Below are 18,603 nucleotides of genomic sequence, written 5' to 3' on the forward strand. Positions count from 1 at the left end.
AACACCGACCGCTGCTCCACCACCCCCCCCCTAAAGACGTACACTCATAAATTCAAATATTACAGTATTTACGCAGCCCATCAATCTGTTTTATAATGGACGAGATTTTTCTTTTCCGAGTGGGAAAGGTCTGTTCTGAAGCCAAAGTAGAAAGTGCAGGATGAGATGATGTGTAATTTTAAAATTCCACCTTTGCACAGGATGAAAGCACAAACAATACAGCGCACAAAAAGCTCATTCTCTATTTTAAATATAGGAGGCAACATAACATTAACCTTAAAACGGTTTGGGAGCATCATCATCATCACCCCACTCTGTCATCGGTAGCTCGCAAGAGGCTTGACTACTTAAAAAGTAGATCTTGGGGTAAAACAGTCAGCGCACCCCTGACCTCGGGTGACTATACTGAATTCCCCCTGAACGGGGTGACAATTACTTTCTGTTTGAGGTAATTCTCAAGCTTCTACCACAAGTGGCGGAGAATTCTTACCTCTGCATTCTCAAACAGTTGTCACTCAATTTCTTGTTCAAATGAGGTAGCGAACCTCCACTCACACTTTTACACATGCACACTTCTCATGGCCTTCAAGTACGTACAGGACACACGTTGCCCTTTTCTCAGTTTTATAGACTAATTTGTCTACTTGATAGGGACTAGTATTCTCGAGGTATGGTTCGGCTGCAGTCACCCAGATGCGCATTCACTCATTCCTCACGAGTGTGTGAATTTCCTACTCACCAGAGATGTCTTTACTTCCTTCGGTTTCTCGTCAACCCTCAGCCTCCACACGAAAAGTCGAGGCCCATTCCTGGAAAGGGTCTCAAGTGCCATGGTCACGGTCTTTGCCTGGATGTCGACTCAGCCCCTGGAAACTTCAGGTAACTTGAGAGCCAGCTCGAAGGACCATGTAAATGTCAGGTTTACCAATCAGACATTCATGAAACACGACAAAAAAGGAAGCAAAGACAAGTTTGACATCTCGCGAGGAGTGAGGAGAGAACTGTCTCGTACAATTCGCCACTGCATTCTCTGATTATCTTCTCCTCAGCACCTCTATTTATTTAGTTTCAAGACGCCCCTTATTTGCATGGATGTTACAAAAAGGAAACGGGTGAGCAAAACATATTTGGAAACAAAGTGTACTAATTTGTTCGTGTGTGTGTGTGCATGTGTGTGGAAGATTGCCGAGTACATGTGTGGTCATCATTTCTTTAACAGAAAACAGGGGCTCTGGTTCTAACAGTTATGATGATTAGATGTTTTTGTTCTTGTGCTAACTCCTGCTAAGCAGCTGCCACGTTATCGAGAGCAGAGCAAAGCATTTCTTTATTGGAAGTAGATGTATGATAATTATCAGTTGTTCCTACAGTAATATAGTTACATCATATGAAAAATAGCAAGTACCCCAAAATTATATTGCCTCACAAATTTATTGTGCTTAAAAAAACAACAACAAAAATTTTATTGGATTGGGGTGCAAAAGGACGTCCTAAAAATGACAAACACGGCAGGGTATCACTTCCTTGCAAGGCTCGCCCAAGAAATGTGGCTTCATGTCCCAAAAATGTCAGTCATCACTAAAAACATATGCAGACATTTCTACTCAAGATATCTCAATAATCTGAAAATATGATTAGCCTGATATTTTCGCTTTTAGGCATTAGAAAAACTCAAATCAGATCAACCGCTGTTTGAGGACAAGAGACCTTTGTTACGGGTCCAAGATACAATAACAGCTCGTACACCGAATACAAGAAAGTTGGTTCTGTCAATAACAAAGTAAGTCATTTTACACCTTTACATTAAAAGCTTTTTGATTATTGCTTTTCTCACATGTTCACTTATGTCTTAACCTGACATAGTAATCCCTCTCTACTTCACGTTTCACATATTGTAGATTCAGTGCATCATGTTTATTTTTCAACCCCAACCCCATTTTGTGTTCATGAAAACATTTTTTGATTATGTAGTGACAATACCATCTCAGCGTTGTGCCCCAGCAAAAGCTTCCTCTGCGACGCTCAAGAAACGTTAACACCGGGGCCTCTTTTTTCCTTCTATAGATCCAGCAGGAGGAATTGACTCCTATTTAGGAGCACTTTTATCCTTTTTGGGATCCAGGAGGTGTCAACCACTTTGTACAGCAAATCGCATGGGACTGTGGTATCTACTTGTATGTCCTCCATGGCTCCGGACAGTGCACTTTTCTCATTGTCGGGACTCTGAATTGTGTTTTAACATGGATGAAAAACGTCATTATTGGAAGAGGACGGCTACGCCAGTCACTCACATTTGAAAAATGTATGGGTTTGGTCAGTCATGCCCGCAGATAAAGTTACGGGTGTGGTCCACCAGTCATGCCGGCAATTCTAAAGTTGCGGGTGTGTGTTCTGTTTGTAATTATGTGTGCCGCTTTAAGAGCAGGGGGGGCGGTGTCAGGTAAACTACGAAGTGAAAGTAGGCTGATCAGCAGCCCTGCTGTGTGCTTCCTTATTTAAAAAAAAAAAAGACAAGAGGCTGTGGTTCACTACGCTGGATCAGTGGCGGAGCTTCAAGGTAACATTGGTTTAGACTACACAAAATAAGCGACGTCTTTTAAGATCTCTGTATTTCTACTCATAACAAATTTTAAGCATGTGATTTTCTGTGCTCCACTGTGCAGATTTGTGAGTGCGATGGCGTGCGAGCGCGTATGCCCCGTCAAAACACAGTGACTGCTACGCGTACTTCTTCAAGGACCGTGTTTACGATGATCATGTTGCAATGCTGCAGATGAGTGAACTTAAAGCCTCTACGAGCATCTCCTTCGCCGTGTGTGTGAGCAGGGGAGGGAGAGAGAGAGAGAGAGAGACAGGTGACTTTTGCAGGAAAGATTAACAAATGTTGTAGAATTAAAGATTGTAAAAATTTAATATATTTATTATGTAATTTCAACAAAGCCAAAGTATTATCCTTGCTTTGAAGATTCATTAAGCATGCAGGATGTGCAGTCCCCACACAGGTGCACCAGCCGAATCCTGATCTCCCGAGAAGTGGCCAAGGACAAGTTCTCCAACACACACACACACACACACACACACACCACACACACACACACACACACACACACACACATCGTTATCAAAAAAATTGCCTTTAACTTGCTTGCTTACCCCTCCCTCTTGATCTTGTGTGCTTTCAGGAAAAAAAAAAAAGTAGGCAAGGCACTGGTTCAGAACGGGGTTGGAGACTGTTAGTCTAGTCTCTTTAGATTCTCCTCATGAGACAGACTCTTCTTATCCTTGTATTTTGTGCAAAATATTTTATAAGTCATGTGATAAACCTCACAAAGACTTAAGTAAATGCATGTACTGTCGTAATCTTAGTCTCATATATGTAAAGTATAAATACCGTTTAGATATTTAATTCATTCTGGTCCCCAGATACACGTACAGGAAAATTCCTCAGGTGCGGGAGGGGCGTGGCTGTGTATGTGTGTTGTGGGGGTGGGTTCACATTTCACAAGGGTTCTGGTCCCCATTAACTGTGAAAAACAAGGAACTACTGTACTCAGAAGAGAATGTTTGACCAAAGTGAGCAGGCAAACATTTCTTGTTGGTGTGTCTTCTTGTGTTTTTTTAAACTTATATTCACAGAGAATCTTTGGCCACGTCTGAGCAGGAAAAAGGCTTCTCACCAGCGTGCGTTCTTGTGTGTCTTTTTAAAGCTCCCTTCTGAGTGAATCTTTTATCACACAGTGGACATGAAAAAGGTTTCTCACCAGTGTGTGTTCTTGTGTGTATTTTTAATTGTCTCTTCTCAGTGAATCTTTTATCACAAACTGGACATGAAAAAGGTTTCTCACCAGTGTGTGTTCTTGTGTGTCTATTTAAGTGTCCCTTCTGAGTAAATCTTTTACCACAAACTGGACATGAAAAAAGTTTCTCACCAGTGTGTGTTCTTGTGTGTATTTTTAATTTTCCCTTCTCAGGGAATCTTTTATCGCAAACTGGACATGAAAAAGGTTTCTCACCAGTATGTGTTCTTGTGTGTCTTTTTAAAGCTCCCTTCACAGTGAATCTTTTATCACAAACTGGACAGGAATAAGGTTTCTCACCAGTGTGTGTTCTTATGTGGATTTTTAATAGTCTCTTCTCAGTGAATCTTTTATTACAAACTGGACATGAAAAGGGTTTCTCACCAGTGTGTGTTCTTGTGTGTATTTTAAATTTTCCCTTCACAGTGAATTTTTTATCACAAACTGGACATGAAAAAGGTTTTTCACCAGTGTGTAATCTTGTGTGTGTTTTTAAGGTTCCCTTCTGGGAGAATGTTTTATCACAAACTGGACATGAAAAAGGTTTCTCACCAGTGTGTGTTCTTTTGTGTATTTTTAAGTTTCCCTTCTCAGTGAATCTTTTATCACAAACAGGACATGGAAAAGGTTTCTCACCAGTATGTTTTCTTGTGTGCATTTTTAAGGTTCCATTGTGTGAGAATCTTTTCCCACAAACTGAACAGGAAAAAGGTTTCTCACCAGTGTGTGATCTCGTGTGTATTTTTAAGTTTCCTTTCTCAGTGAATCTTTTATCACAAACTGGACATGCAAAAGGTTTCTCACCAGTGTGTTTTCTTGTGTGCATTTTTAAGGTTCCCTTGTGTGAGAATCTTTGACCACAAACTGAACAGGAAAAGGGTTTCTCACCAGTGTGTGTTCTTGTGTGTGTTTTTAAACCTCGCTTCTGAGTGAACCTTTTACCACAAATTGAGCATGCAAAAGGCTTCTCACCTGTGTGTATTTTCATGTGTTGTTTGAAATCCCTCATCGAAGCAAACGTTTTCCTACACTGAGAACATTTCCAGCATTTGTTGGCAGCGTGACATGTCTCATCACTTTCTGATTGTTTATCATCATCATCATCATCATCATCATCATTTGTTAGTGATCCTTCCCAATGGTCTTCATCACTTGAGCCGTTCCTGCTTGGAGGGTCCACCCCTTGTCGCTCCTCACTTTGACCATCTTCACTCTTCAAATGGACACCAGTGGCTGGAACCTGGATGCTTTCCTCCTGCTCTTCCTCTTTCACGTGGAGGATTTCTTCCTCCTCCTCCTCTTTAATGCATTGAACCCCTACATCCTCCTCTTCTTTGATGTGACTGGACACTGACTGCTGCCAGCCCGGAAGAAGATATTCAATGACATCTACAAGACAAACAAAGTGGTTAAATTTTGTTCACAATATTTGACTGCAACTGCACAACGAAGTAGAGGAAATGGGGTATTATTATTCAGTAACTCACAACTGCGGCAGATCACCACTGAATGAATAACTTTTGCCGTGACAGAGGACAAACGTTAAGTATGGAAGAAAGTCCAAGTTGCCATGATATTAGCCACAAATAAAAAAATCCAGAACTGAAATGGGGAAAGAATTTACATGGTCCATAATCCAATCACAAATGATCTCAATGTATTTTTGCCCAATACAATGAAATTGTCAGTCATTTATCACAACTTCTTATTTTCCTAATGGCTTGTCCCATTATGGTTCACCACAGCGTGTCATCTTAGATGAACGCATATTTGTTTGGCATAGTTTTATACCAGATTCCCTTCCTGACACAACCCCTCTCCATTTAGCTGAGGAGAAAAGCTTACAGCACCTGGTGTTCCCAGGCGATCTCCCATCCTAGTACTAACCAGGGCCAAACCAGTTTAGTTTCCGAGATCTGACGAGATTGGGCGTTCTTAGGGTAGCATGGCCGTAAGCAGTCATTTACAACAACAATCAGTTTTAATTGCACTTGAAACGCTCCTTTTTCTATCACAAAAATTGAGCAGTCTTGATGTAACATCAATGGCAGAAGTGGAGACCAAATTCACTGCATGGCTGGTGTGGAAAAAGGAATTTATTGAAGGGGCAGTATAAACTCTCTTTATACAAAGTCCCTCAAAACTGACAGCCAATCAGCGTTTGCCACGCCTGCAGTGATTGCTGTTCTGACCCCTCATCGCTCATGGATATGGTTCACTGAACAGAGAACGTCCACTATCTGGGATTTTGTGGCCATTTTTTGCGAAAAAATAATTACAAACAAAACAAAAACAGCATAATGTACAATGTTCAAGCTTGTGTGTTTGAGCCAGAATACACACAGGCAGAACTTGATGTGTTGGAGCGTGGTGCAGATGACGAACAATAATCCCCTTTTATGGACCACGGAGATTTGCTTGATGCTTTTCTGAGGAGTTGGTTTACATTTAGGGAATATAGAGCAGGTGTGGTCAGACTTTTTTTTTTTTTTTTACTCCAAGTTGTACTTTTCAAGCAGCCAGCCTCTCGCAATCGACTGGTGGCAGGGGGGTCGGGGTTTGGGGTGGGTGTAATGCGCGCATCGCTGTAAATAGTAACCGGGAAGTGTTGTGTGCTAAGAGCCAATAAAGAGAGTATAAAACCGAGTCGATGCTCCGTGTTATTACTATTACCGCCATTGAGCAAATCAAACAAAAATAACAATGTACAATGTTCAAGTGTTTGAGCCCGAATATACACAGGCGGAACTTGACGTGTTGGAGAGTGGGCGTGACGCTGACGCAGGAGCATAACACGGAGCCCGAATATGTTCCAGAGAGGCTCGTTTCCAAAGACTGGTGTTCATGTTCTCTTTGTGATCTGATGAAACTTTGGTGGAATGCCAGTGTTGTCGAACAAAAAAAAAATAGAGCGTATCAGAATGAATTTGGATGACGATCAACGTGTTTGCATAACATAGATACTAGAAAATAGATATGAAGTTGTTTTTTGGACGAAGACGTGTTACATAGTTTAGTTATGATACATGACAGTTTGATGAAAGAACCACTTGTACGTCCAGCGGAAAATTGGTGAGTACACATTTTTTCATGGAGACTTCCCTCAAGTGTTTACACATATAGATTCATCCATCCATTTTCTTAGCCACACGAGGGTTGCGGGAGTGTTGGAGCCTATCCCAGCTGTCAATGTGCAGGAGGCAGGGTACACACGTGCAGACATGGGGAGAACATGCAAACTTCACACACGGAGGTCCAGGATTGAACCCTGGTCCACATAACTGTGAGGCCAATGCTTTACAGCTGCTCCACCATGCAACCTCAAAAAGTATGTTGGTGCTTATAGAGTACCAGCAAGGGAGGCTAATGTGTCCTAATGCTATGCGTGCAACTTTCTCCGGCTGATGAACGAGCCTCAACTGTGACAGCTACAACTTTATCCAGTCAGGTTGACCCCACGGGAGGTTAAAGAAGGAGAAATTTGAGTGAGTTTTCTCAGTTTTGTTGCACAACATGTCGGCATCTTGGCTTAGCTAGAACGAATGGTCTGTAATGCTAAACACCAGCGACGTCAAGAGCAGGGTCAAGAATGTTTCTTCCAGGTTTGGCTGTGAAAGTTGGCACATATCCAGATTTTGCTTGGATTTCAAAAATGTTCTTTGTTTTCAATTTGTCAGCATATCTACTGGGCCCAATGTCTCCACCTTACCCATCAGCTAGGAGACCAAATAGATGAACCGGAAGACGAGGACCTCTAATACCTCACCTCTTGGAACCCTGACAAGCAGACGTTATGAGAAGGAGCACTAGGGAACCTCAGCAGGTCCCTTTGAGATAGTCTACCAGAGAAAGACAGCCCAGTTATGTTTTTACCTATCCCTTTCTTGGCCAGCCTGCCTACCAGTCGACTTCATATGACTTCGCAACACACCTTTTCCCACGTTAGACAGGCTAATGAGTTTACCGCACGCACAACATTTCGCTGTATGAATATTGCAAAGTGCCAGCCACTCTGGTACAACTCATTTTCTAACCACGTCATTAAAATCGACACTTTCCTGGCATATCCGTAACTGGAAGATTTGTTTGTTTCACCGAGCTCAGGTGCACACTAACTCCACCCTTGGATGAATTGAACAAAATGGCGTAGCTATGAGAAATTTCGAGAAACCGGAAATGTGGGGTCTTCGCTTGACAGGTTTATTGTTTTAATTAAAACACATGATAACCAATATTTTGAGCTGCACCAACAAAATCCCATGACAGTCCCTGACCCAAGCCAAAACTTTTTTATTTACCGGACATTCAAAGACGTGGAAGAGGCAACGTTACGTCCAATGATAATCCAGAAATTCCCTGACGTTTACAAACCATGTCATCCGTTCCCCTATATCTCGGGTCTCCACCCTTTCAAATCCCAATCCCACATCCAGTCAGTCACATTTGACGAGCACGACCGCGCTCACGCACCTTCATGCTCACAAATCTCCACAGTCAAGCATGAAAAATCACGCGCATAAAATTTGTTACAAGTAGAAAAAATGGATATTGAAAGACGTCACTTATTTTGTGTAGTCTTGACATTAATTTAGGTCTTCTTCTTTTCCTTTCGGCTTGTCCCGTTAGGGGTCGCCACAGCGTGTCATCTTTTTCCATCTTAGGCTATCTCCTGCATCTTCCTCTCTAACCCCCAACTGCCCTCATGTCTTCCCTCACCACATCCATAAACCTTCTCTTTGGTCTTCCTCTCGCTCTTTTGCCTGGCAGCTCCATCCTCAGCACTCTTCCACCAATAAACTCACTTTTTCGCCTCTGAACATGTCCAAACCATTGAATTCTGCTCTCTCGAATCTTGTCTCCAAAACATCCAACTTTGCCTGTCGAATGAGGTCATTTCTAAACTTATCCAACCTGCTCAGGCCGACCGAGAACCTCAACATCTTCATTTCTGCTACCTCCAGTTCTGCTTCCTGTTGTTTCTTTAGTGCCACCGTCTCTAATCCGTACATCATGGCTGGCCTCACCACTGTTTTGTAAACTTTACCCTTCATCCTAGCAGACTTCTGTCACATAACACACCAGACACCTTGCGCCAGCTGTTACAACCTGCTTGGACCTGTTTCTTCACTTCCTTACCACACTCACCATTGCTCTGGATTGTTGACCCTAAATATTTGTAGTCCTCCACCCTCACTATCTCTTCTCCCTGTAGCCTCACTCTTCCCCCTCCACCTTTCTCATTCATGAACATATATTCTGTTTTACCTTGGCTAATCTTCATTCCTCTCCTTTCCAGTGCATGTCTACATCTTTCTAATTGTTCCTCTGCATGCTCCTTGCTTTCACTCCATAACACAATATCTGCGAACATCATAGTCCAAGGGGATTCCAGTCTAACCTCATCTGTCAGCCTATCCATTACCACACCAAACAGGAAGAGGCTCAGAGCTGATCCCTGATGCAGTCCCACCTCCACCTTAAATTCTTCTGTCACAACTAATGTACACCTCACCATTGTTCTGCTGCCATCATACATGTCCTGTACTATTTTAACATACTTCTCTGCCACACCAGACTTACGCATGCAGTACCACAATTCCTCTCTTGGTACTCTGTCAGAGGCTTTCTCTAGATCCACAAAGACACAATGTAGCTCCTTCTGACCTTCTCTGTACTTTTCCACTAGCATCCTCAAGGCAAATAATGCATCGGTGGGACTCTTTCTAGGCATGAAACCATACTGTTGCGCGCAGGTACTTACTTCTGTCCTGAGTCTAGCCTCCACTACTCTTTCCCATAACTTAATTCTGTGGCTCATCAACTTTATTTCTCTATAATTGACCCCTCCGTGGATGTTGCGCAATCCGCATCACTGACCAATCAGAGGCCAGAGATCTGCATAATCTCGGACTCAAATCTCAGACAACGCTGGCTGGATGGTCCAGTATACCTTCTGTTGGCGTTTTATCGCGTATTTGGGTTCTTTAACAATAGATATGGTTAAGAGGTGTAGTCATGGACTTTATAATCGTGACGAAAGGTATCCTGAAAGGCTAGTTGGTGGAGTTCAATTCGTACCCTTTCCAAAACCGAAGACCCAGTACGAAAAATGTCTTTGATGGATCAAACTTTGTGTAAGACCGCATCATCAATTGAATCCATCTAAAATCAACCGGAACAGAAGACCAAGTACGAAAAATGTCTTTGATGGATAAAACTTTGAGGAAGACCGCATGATCAACTAAATCCATCAACCAGAAGAGATATGTTTGCGCGAAGGTCAGCCGTATATTTGATTTTCAATACACGTCTCATGTAAATGAATTAGCAGTTCTTCGCTTGCATAATATAGCTACGTGTGAATGATTGTCACACTTGATCTGTGTTGAGTGATATTTTGCGATGATCTGACTGCACAAACGTGTCCCATTGTTCGCGGCTAATTAGCGAAGCTAAACCGGACTAGCGAGTCCTAAAAGCCTTCAACGTGCACCGAGACACCAAGGGTGAAGGAAGGATGTTTGAGGACACTAAAGTAGTGATTGTCATACTCGGTCGGGACTTACGTAGGTTCGGCACTAATTCAAGAATAATTATTGAGGGGAGCGCGTGACGTTACACAAAGAAAACGAGAGAAACAACTCGTAAATCAAGCCTCGCCTTCTTTTCCTTCATACGGTGGTTCACAAATGAATATACAGATTCTGCACACAAGTGTGATATGTAACACGAAAATAGGAAACTGTCAATGACGAATTCGTCTTTGGGTTATAATATATTATATTATGTGGCTTCTCGGTCTTCCTCTGACTCTGGAAAGATCTCGCGCTAATATCAATGGTTTCTCCATGCATGTAAATACCGTTGAAATACCCCTCGCTGAAATACTTGAAGCCCCGCTGTATGCTTTTCAACGATATTTCACTGTTAGCTAAGAATGCGAGTGAGAAATCAGCTGGTAAATCGGACAGTTTCGCTCTAGTCTTTTCTTGCTGCGCTGATACTTTTTGCTAATTGTTTGTCTTACATCAGCGCACGTGGCGTCAATTGACCCCTCCGTACAGGGAACTTAACCACGTCTCCTGACATCACGCCACGTGCGCTGACGTAAGACAAACAGTAAAAATGGCAAATACAATAAAATACATTCTGAACTGAGACAGACTCCATGCTTCTGATTTCATTCAAATCAACGATATATTATAGATTCTAAATACAATACATTCTTAACTGAGAGAGACGCCCTGCTTCTGATTTCATTCAATCATTCACACGTAGCGGTGTTATGCTAGCGGAGAACGTCTCATTCATTTATACGAGACCTGTATTAAAAATCAAATTTAGGGCATATCTTCGTGCAAACACAGTCTGGTTAAGCTTCGGCCGCGAGCCAGCAAGAAATCAATACGTTTGTGCAGTCCGATCATCGCTAAATATCGCTCAACAAAGAATAAGTGTGGCAATCGTTCACACGCAGCAGTGTTATGCTAGCGAAGAACTTCAAATTCATTTATACAAGACATGTATTGAAAATCAAATATAGGGCATACCTTCGTGCAAACATGTGTGTTCCGGTTGATATTAGATGGATTTAGTTCATGATGCGGTCTTCCACAAAGTTTGATCCATCGAAGGCATTTTTCGTACTGGGTCTTCGGTTTTGGAAAGGGTACGAATCGAACTCCACCAACTAGCCTTTCAGGATACCTGTCGTCACTATTACAAAGTCCGTGACTACACCTCTTAACCATATTGTTTGTTAAATAACCCAAATACGCGATAAAACGCTAACTAAACCTATACTGGACCATGCAATGTTGTCTGAGAAAATGGCGGGAGCAAAAACGGGCTTTGGATTATGCAGATCTCTGGCCTCTGATTGGTCGGTGACGCGGATTGCGCAATATCCACGGAGGGGTCAATTCCCACAGCTCGGAACATCGCCTTTGTTCTTAAAAATGGGAACTAGAACACTTTTCCTCCATTCTTCAGGCATCTTTTCGCCCGCTATTCTGTTGAATAAGTTGGTCAAAAACACCACAGCCATCTCTCCAAATTGCTTCCATACCTCCACTGGTATGTCATCAGGACCAACTGCCTTTCCATTTTTCATCCTTTGTTGTGCCTTTCTGACTTCCCCCTTACTCATGATTGTCACTTCCTGGTCCTTCACACTTGCCTCTTCAACTCTTCTTTCTCTCTCATTTTCTTCATTCATCAACTTCTCAAAGTATTCTTTCCATCTATTTAGCACATCACTGGCACCAGTCAACACATTTCCAACTCTATCCTTAATCACTCTTACCTGCTGCACATCCTTCCCATCTCTATCCCCCTGTCTGGCCAACCTGTAGGGATCCTTTTCTCCTTCTTTCGTGTCCAACCTGGTGTACTTTAATTTACGTGTTCATTTCATAAGGGTTGTTAATTAAACAACCCTGCTCCTAATCAGTATTCACCCGGAAACAAGAAATGCAAGTTAACCGTACGGAGCATGTTAGGAAGTTACAGGGCCCTTGCCATATGCAAACACCTATCGACTCTGGCAATTAAAGTTTTAAAATGGCGAAAAAAATTGGCTGTTAATCCTAGCATAGGATTCTGTACTGTTATAGACTTTTATGTATATTACAGGAATTCGTATATTATAAACAAAGGATGGCAGTGGTATAAGTGCAGCTTCTCGGCTTCCAACTTTAACGGATGCCCTTTACACGGGAAAGACACCCAACAACTTTGTCTGGGGTCAGAAAATCTACTCCTAGTGTAGGGTAGAGGCAAAAGATTCGCCAGGAATGGTTTTCTAAATTCAAGTGGCTCAAATTGAGGGACTCAAATGTTTTCTGCCAATGGTGTATTGACAGTGGAAGAAAAAAAATGATCTGACACGCTGAAAATCATCGGTGGCGCCAAAGTTCGATGACTTCGTGAAGCATCAGCAGACAGCTGACCACAAGTTTGCTGCAACTGCAAAGACATAGTTGATGTAGAATGTGGCTTCAGCAAAGACGTCCTTAAAGAACTATCTCAAAACAGAAAGTGTAAATCAGGGGTGCTCAATGCGTCGATCGCGAGGCAGTCTTGGTCGATCGCGGGACGGCGTGCCAATAAAAAATAAAAACAGCCAATGTTCCCGCTAAACTGCGGGTCTGCGGAATTGTCCACCGCTGATGCAGTCTCTGCAGATATTCTGCCTTGCGCGCAAAAAAATAAATCCTTTCCAAATTGAAAGTATAACATACAGTTATTCAGTTTGTGGCATTTTGCAATGTGATTCAATGAGATGACTTATGACATCCAATGGCACAATTCACATGCGTACTGTAAAAAATGAAAAGAAGCCACTGGTTTGTTTTCGGCAACTTTCTCTAACAACGACCACTGCTCCACTACACACTCTTTTCCTAGTTTACCTTACACCTGCCCCCCATCCCTGCTCTTAATTACGTACACTCACAATTACAAATGTTACAGTACTTACGCAGCCCATCAATGTGTTTTATAATGACAGCGTCCACCACCGGTACAACGTACAGCAAAGACGAGCTAGACATCCTGCTTATGTTTACTTTCGATATTAATGGAGAAAGTTAAAAAAGAAATGCTGTCGTTTTAAGATGCAATGACTCTCAGAGTATGTGAATAATAGAAGAAAAAGTGTTGAAACTGGACGAGACTCTCTCTTTTCCAAGTGGGAAAAGTCATGTCTTAAGCCAAAGTAGAAAGTGCAGGATGAGATGGTGTGTAATGTTAAAATTCCACCTTGGCACAGCCCGATCCAGGATGAAAGCACAGACAATACAGTGCACAAAAAGCTAATTCTGTATTTTAAATATACATAGGGTTAATGTTAATAACATAACATTGAGAGTATCATTCCCCCTGTCGTCGGTAGCTCGCAGGAGGCTGGATGCTTGAAAAGTAGATTTTGGGGTAAAAAAGTCTGGGCACCACTAGTGTAAATGAAATGTTAATCGTTAAAATTGAAGGCCCTGAAGAAGAATTGTTTGATTTTGATACAGGTTTCTGTAAATGGGTGAGCAGTAAAATAGAAGAATCTTTATGGCGGGAATCATGCAAAAACTTAGTGTTGAACAGTGATGTTATTTTCTACAGTCAGAAGTATAGAAGAGGATTCAGAAACTTTTTCATTTTTATGACACATCTCTGTCATTCTTAATGTTTATTAGATTCAGTTACTAATAAAAATACAATTCCTTGTATCAGATTTAAGTCTGAAAGTCACTTGTATGTATGTAACCTGAAAAACAAGAAAGAGTCTTAGTCATGTTAGTAGACCGCAGTTTGCCAGCATGTGATTGGCTACTTTTTGGCTATGATTATAGAAAAGTGGCTAATGAAAATTTGTTTTGGTTAAAAAAATAGCTAATGATGAAAAAAGGCTAGCCAGGGCCCAGAGTTAAAAAAAAAAAAAAATGCGTGTTCAGAGCTTCTTTCACGTCAAAAGTCATCAACATCATGAGCCATGTCAAAGGAAATTCAGCTCGAATGAAAACATTTCTGGGATATAACACAGGTAATGTTTCAGTATCGAACTATAATAAGTATGAGATTGTGATTTACTTTGACTTGATCTAAGTTCTAACGTTAGACTAGTCTGTCCATATATTGAAATGTGAATGGTCATTTTTCCCTGTGGTATGGGTTATCTTGAAATTGAAAACTTTTCCCCTCTACATGCTTTTGGAAGATATAGATCATCTACTGCTAGCTTTCATCAATGGATTAATGATAGATACCGCCGTAAATTACGCAACATTATAACAATACAATCTGCGGGCATGACTGGTGGGCCACACCCGTATCTATATCTGCGAGCATGACTGATCACACCTGTACATTTTTCAAACTTACAATGAAAATGTCAACAAACAAAAAAAATACATTGCTAACCCAACCAAGCCAAGTATGAACTGTAAATTTGAAATGTCGCTTCAAACTTTGTTTCATCTATTTTTTTTAACCCACAATGATATCCCTGTCTGTTTTTCTAGGTGTAAAACTCAATTATTGCTTGCAGAATATCTTTAGCAATGCATGTTGAAAGCTGAATGATGCTCTCAAACAGTTTTAAGGCTTTTATGTTGCCTCCTATATTTAAAATACAGAATGAGATTTTTGGGCACTGTATTGTCTGTCCTTTCATCCTCAATTAGGCTGTGCCAAAGTGGAATTTTAATATGATACACCATCTCATCCACCAATCGCACAGTGTGACATCCTGGCATGGCCAGAACACAGTCTGTAATAGAGCAATGCTTTTGGTGGCAGAATAAAAAAAAAGACGTCACGGAGTTTGTCAACGCTTGTCCTGCTCGTGCAGCAAAACACACCCTCGCTGCAATGACCCAGAGGAGAGTTACGCCCTCTGTCCATTCCTCGACGATCACGGTCACATATCTCTCTGGACTTCGTGACCAAGTTACCGGTTTTGCACGGTCACACCACTGTTCTCTTCGTGGTGGAGCACTTCTCCAAAATGGTTTACTTCATTCCGCTACCTCAAGTCCCCTTCGCAAAACAGACGGTCGAATTTATTATGACTAACATATTCAGGTTGCTTGGTCTTCCCGCTGACGTGGTTTCCGACAGGGGGGCCCCAGTTCTGGAAAGAGATTTGTTCCCTAATAGGGGCCACTGTGAGCCTTTCCTTGGGCCATCACCCGGAAACCAGTGGCCAGACAGAGCGTATAAATCAGGACTTGGAAATGGGGCTCTGGTGTCTCGCTTCTCGTGACACACGCTCGTGGAGCCAGCAGTTAATCTGGTTTGAATACTCGGATAACTCTCTTCCCTTAGCTTCCACTGGTATATCCCCTTTTCATATAATGCACGGTTATTCACCCTCTCTTTTCTCGTCTGTAGACTCCAACTTGTCAGTGACATCTGCATAGGCCGTTGTGAGGCACTGCAAGGGAACCTGGGAGCGAGTACAACAGATGGTTTTGCGCAAACGGCGCTCCTATAAGGCCGCGGCAGACCGTAAGAAGGCGTCAGTCAGTAGGGTGGGTCAGCGAGTCTGGCTGTCAGCTAAAGGCCTTCCACTCTCACACTCATTACCTTAGCACGCATTAAGTGGAAGCCTTTAATCTTCAAATGCAGAATATCTTTCAGCCAGCTGTCCTGGAAGATCTTGTAGGCGTCAATGGACTTGTAATGTTTGAACTGCTCTTTTGCGTATCCAGTGACATTAAAAATCAAGTAGTTCACCACGTCGACGACATATGTCACATCTGGCCAGTCTTTCGTAAGGATCCAGTTTAATGGCAGCGATCTTCTCATCATACCACCTGCGGCTCTCAGCCGTCAGAGAATTATAGTATGGTCCCCCATTTACACTGCAGATCGCAGCAGTCATGTTCTTCAAAACACTGCCGTTTGCCATCACTACAGAAGTGACTATGTGTAATCCTTTAAAGGTCAAGTGTCATCCCTATAAACATTCTAAAATTTATATTGTAATGAAAAAATGCATATAACATTATTCACTTCAATGTCTATACGAATAAATAAATGTGAGCGGAGAGCGCGTCATCCATGCGCGAAGTTGCAGAAGTGTCATTCTACGCAATCCAAGTGGTCGGATTATTGGCAGCATCCTCTGTCCGTGACGTCACCCGGACATTCGCCAGTAAAACATGCAGTGCACCCTAACTATGGGAGACGAACGCGCCCCTTCTGACACGGAAGCTCTTTTCGAAGAGAACACTTCACAAAACCGAGTGAAGTTATTGGGGCAATATAACACTATTTTTTCGAGCCATATTCAGCTGATATGCGAGCCATCACATCTTATTGCAGCCAGCCGGTGTGGCTCATTTTCGGCACCGAGGTGGATTATCATGGAGCCGAGCCGTGCTGCTTTAGGGGGTTGTTCATAGCCGCCGCAGTACGCTATGAACAACGCCGTCGAACCGGGGCGCTTTACTGCAATGTCGTCGCATGCGGCTGAGTGAGGCAGAGCCGAGCCATGCTGCTTTAGGGGGTTGTTCATAGCCGCCACAGTACGCAATGAACAATCAGTCGAGCCGGAGCGCTTTACTGCAATGTCGTCGCATGTGGCTGAGTGCTGCAATTTGGCGGCATTCTTCAGAGCCGCCGCCATCCGCGACCCTGGAGGGCAGCCTTCGCTGGCGAAGCGACACAGCAGCCTGACGACACCCGACGCGCACATTTCGTACGCGGATCTTTTGTTACGTTATGAGAGACCGATTACGTGGTCCGCCCCAAACTATCATTTCTTTTCGTAGCTGTATAAACACCAACCTGTCATTTGGAACCCACGAAGCTCTCGTCCTCTGCACCCGTGCAATCCATTTTTCATGACGAACCGGGTCTCTTGCAAACTTATGAAGGGTAAATCCATTCTCCCGAGTGTTCAAGCAATGTCCAGCAATGCATTGAGCCAGCATTTTGGCTAACACGAAGGAACAACGAGCTACCTTCCTGGAGGTAAAACTAATGGAAACAAACGAGTCCACTTGAGGGCGACCTGTCGTGTACATCACTTCCTGCATCTTTTCGAAAACAAATCCCTCAAGAGGATTTTCATGGCGGGAGTTACAAAAAGCTGTATACGTCAAAAACATGTTTTGTGGTGAAAAATACGTATGGGTCCATGTCGGCTGTCGATTTTCATTAATAACATACTAAAAAAGCATGCAATCATGCGGTCTTCGGCTGCAGTGTACCTGGAAAGAAAAAGTCCGGTTGAAGAATGCCGGCACGCAAGGGTGTATGGGTAATTAAGCAAAAAATTATGTCAGTGAAAACAACCCATTGGGATGGGATCGGCTCCAGCACTCCCGTGACCCTTGTGAGGATATGCAAATAAGAAAATGGATGAATGGATGGATAGATGGGCTAACAAAATTAAGTTGTTTTTTTTTAATTCAAGGGTTTCCCATCGATGGCAATAGCCACCTCATAGCGCTTCCCCTGCCGGACATCGACATAGTCCACATTGGATGTTAACAATGTTACAGTAAATCATCAAAGAGGGCTTGTAAGTAAACAGGAATATCACAAATATGAAAATGCATACAACAAGTCAACGCACCTGCTCTGCGTAGCACAATTCGGGGCTGCAGATTGAAAACAGTATCCAATAGTTGACGTTGTGGCTTCTTCTCCTCCTTTGGGCCCCAAAGTTCTTCCTCGTAATCTGCTGTGCTTTTGGCACACATTTTTACACGATGATCATTTTGAGGGATGAGAAAAGCAAGCGCAAACCGAATATGTGAAACAATTAAATAAAGATTAAGACGAACTCATTATAGAGATTAGAAAAAAGGGACTACTTTAGCAAAGCATTCAGAATCCAGATTAAGTCAATACCACTGCAGAAAATAATCGTTCCATAATAATATTTCGGGATCTCAAACAAACAACACCGATAGAATATTGCTGTTGGTTCATACTGTCTTCCATTCGGTTTTCACTCCAAAACGTCATTGCAGTATTTTATGAGACATCCTTTCAAGTTTTGTGGAGGGAAGAACAAGACGAGATTTTACCTCATGGTTGATCTCTGCTGTGCAAAGTGTTGATCACAAACGCATCTCTTTGTTAATGTGAGCAAGCTAAAATAAGCTAGAGCGAGAACCTTCAAAGTGCACGAGACGACTCCAACCGGCACGAAGAGAGCACGAATGATGTTATAATCCACAAAAATAATGATTAGACGATCTTAATGCACGCAAGCAGTGATCGGGGATGTCGAATATCGAGGATTCACAATATTTGGTCGAAATTCAGGAAGATTTTCTAACACACGATCTTTTCT

General features: G+C 42.5%; 1 protein-coding gene and 1 pseudogene across 1 annotated transcript; both read right to left on the reverse strand.

Moving 5' to 3' along the window:
* Positions 1 to 989: 989 nt before the first annotated feature.
* On the reverse strand, positions 990 to 18,468 carry LOC133493627 (gastrula zinc finger protein XlCGF57.1-like). Its single transcript, XM_061807215.1, has 3 exons — positions 18,335 to 18,468; positions 17,878 to 17,990; positions 990 to 5,186 (listed from the first exon to the last, which is right to left on the reverse strand). The coding sequence occupies exons 1-3, from the start codon at positions 18,337 to 18,339 to the stop codon at positions 3,631 to 3,633; spliced, it is 1,674 nt and encodes a 557-aa protein (XP_061663199.1). The 5' UTR covers positions 18,340 to 18,468; the 3' UTR covers positions 990 to 3,630.
* Positions 5,636 to 5,754, reverse strand: LOC133494038 (5S ribosomal RNA; annotated as a pseudogene).
* Positions 18,469 to 18,603: the final 135 nt, after the last annotated feature.

The sequence above is a fragment of the Syngnathoides biaculeatus genome, chromosome 20 (genome assembly GCF_019802595.1).
Source record: "Syngnathoides biaculeatus isolate LvHL_M chromosome 20, ASM1980259v1, whole genome shotgun sequence".
Classification (NCBI taxonomy): Eukaryota; Metazoa; Chordata; class Actinopteri; order Syngnathiformes; family Syngnathidae; genus Syngnathoides; species Syngnathoides biaculeatus.